Source organism: Vombatus ursinus, unplaced genomic scaffold (assembly GCF_900497805.2).
Source record: "Vombatus ursinus unplaced genomic scaffold, bare-nosed wombat genome assembly UNPS02015066.1, whole genome shotgun sequence".
Classification (NCBI taxonomy): Eukaryota; Metazoa; Chordata; class Mammalia; order Diprotodontia; family Vombatidae; genus Vombatus; species Vombatus ursinus.
In genome coordinates, this window is record NW_020954844.1 from 117,514 (window position 1) to 118,986 (window position 1,473).

A 1,473-nucleotide genomic window follows, 5' to 3' on the forward strand; every position below is an offset into this window, starting at 1 on the left:
CGGCTTGCCCTGGCCCGGTTCCGTCCCCTGGTTGGCGTCTCCTTGCGTGGCTGGCTTGCCGTGGCCCGGTTCCGTCCCCTGCTTGGCGTCTCCTTGCGTGGCCGGCTTGCCGTGGCCCGGTTCCGTCCCCTGGTTGGCGTCTCCTTGCGTGGCCGGCTTGCCCTGGCCCGGTTCCGTCCCCTGGTTGGCGTCTCCTTGCGGGGCCGGCTTGCCCTGGCCCGGTTCCGTCCCCTGGTTGGCGTCTCCTTGCGTGGCTGGCTTGCCGTGGCCCGGTTCCGTCCCCTGCTTGGCGTCTCCTTGCGTGGCCGGCTTGCCGTGGCCCGGTTCCGTCCCCTGGTTGGCGTCTCCTTGCGTGGCCGGCTTGCCGTGGCCTGGTTCCGACCCCTGGTTGGCTTCTCCTGGGCTGACCGCCTGGGCCTCTGCCTTGCCACTCCCAGGCTTGGCTCCAGCCCCAGGGTCAGGAATGGTAGGCACCACTAGGGCGGTATGAGTATCTGCAGCACTGGCCAACTGGGCACCCTTCGGTAGGTTCTCCTTCTCGGGGTCCCTGGAGGGGTTGGACCCTCCTCCTCCACCCCCGGCATCCTTACTGACGGGGCCGCCAGCTCCTGAAGAGGGAAAATGGGAGGCGGGAGGTCATGACAGGTGAGGGAAGAGGCCCCCTGGGAAAGGGGCAGGAATCTCAGCGGGAGCGAGGGAGGAAGCGGAGGGCGGAGGCCGCGGTTTGGCCTGAAACCCGGCCCAGGGCCTGGGAGGGGGAAGCGGCGGCTGGCGAGGCCGCAGCTGGCAGGCCGCTGTCCGCTATCCGGCTCGCGCCGGGCCAGGCCACGGTGCGCCGGGTCGGGACGGTGGGGAGGGTGGGGTCCTTACCAGTCGCGACAGCGATACTCCACAGGAGCGCCAACCAGAGCAGGAACCTCATCCTGCGGCAGCCACTGCACTTCCGCCCACGCGCACTCTCGCGAGATCAGCGGGCCTGCGGCGGGATCTTGACGTCAGGCCTAGTTGCTCCCTCCCGCCTTCCGTCCAGAGGGCGAGAGCGCTCCTGCCCCGCCTCCCGGGGGGGGCGTGGCCAAAGGGGTGTGTGTCCTCCTTGTGATTCCCCGTGGTGCAATTTTGGTTCATTAAGCACTTTCTAGGGGCTTTGGGCTGGGTTCGAATTCTCCCTCTGATCCTTACTGGCTAAAAGTCACTTCCCCAACCTGTGATCTCTAGGCCACTCTCCAGGCTCTGCGTGGCAGGGAGGCGCCAGCCTGTTTTGGTAGAGGGGGCTTCCTGCTCTGCCTCTCTGAACTGGATGTCCAGTAGACATCTTACACTCACATCCTCCTCCCTTTTCCTTTCCCTCAGGCCCCCTGCCCAGGACACCTCCTGGACACCTCCCTCCATATCCGAGTTGTTTCCAAGGCCTGTGGATTTCACCTCTTCAGCCTCCCTCTTGGATTTCACCTCCTCAGCCTCTCTTTTAGATTT

The 1,473-nt window shown here is 65.9% G+C and overlaps 1 protein-coding gene across 1 annotated transcript in view; it reads right to left on the reverse strand.

Moving 5' to 3' along the window:
- The window catches only part of TGOLN2 (trans-golgi network protein 2), an 8,163-nt gene extending 7,208 nt beyond the window's left edge, over positions 1-955 (reverse strand). Inside the window, 2 exon segments of the mRNA XM_027846109.1 lie at positions 1-608; positions 871-955. The exon segment at positions 1-608 is cut by the window's left edge and continues 9 nt beyond it. Of these exon segments, the coding sequence (XP_027701910.1) occupies positions 1-608; positions 871-922 (660 nt within the window). The 5' untranslated portion in view covers positions 923-955.
- Between the last annotated feature and the right edge of the window lie 518 nt (positions 956-1,473).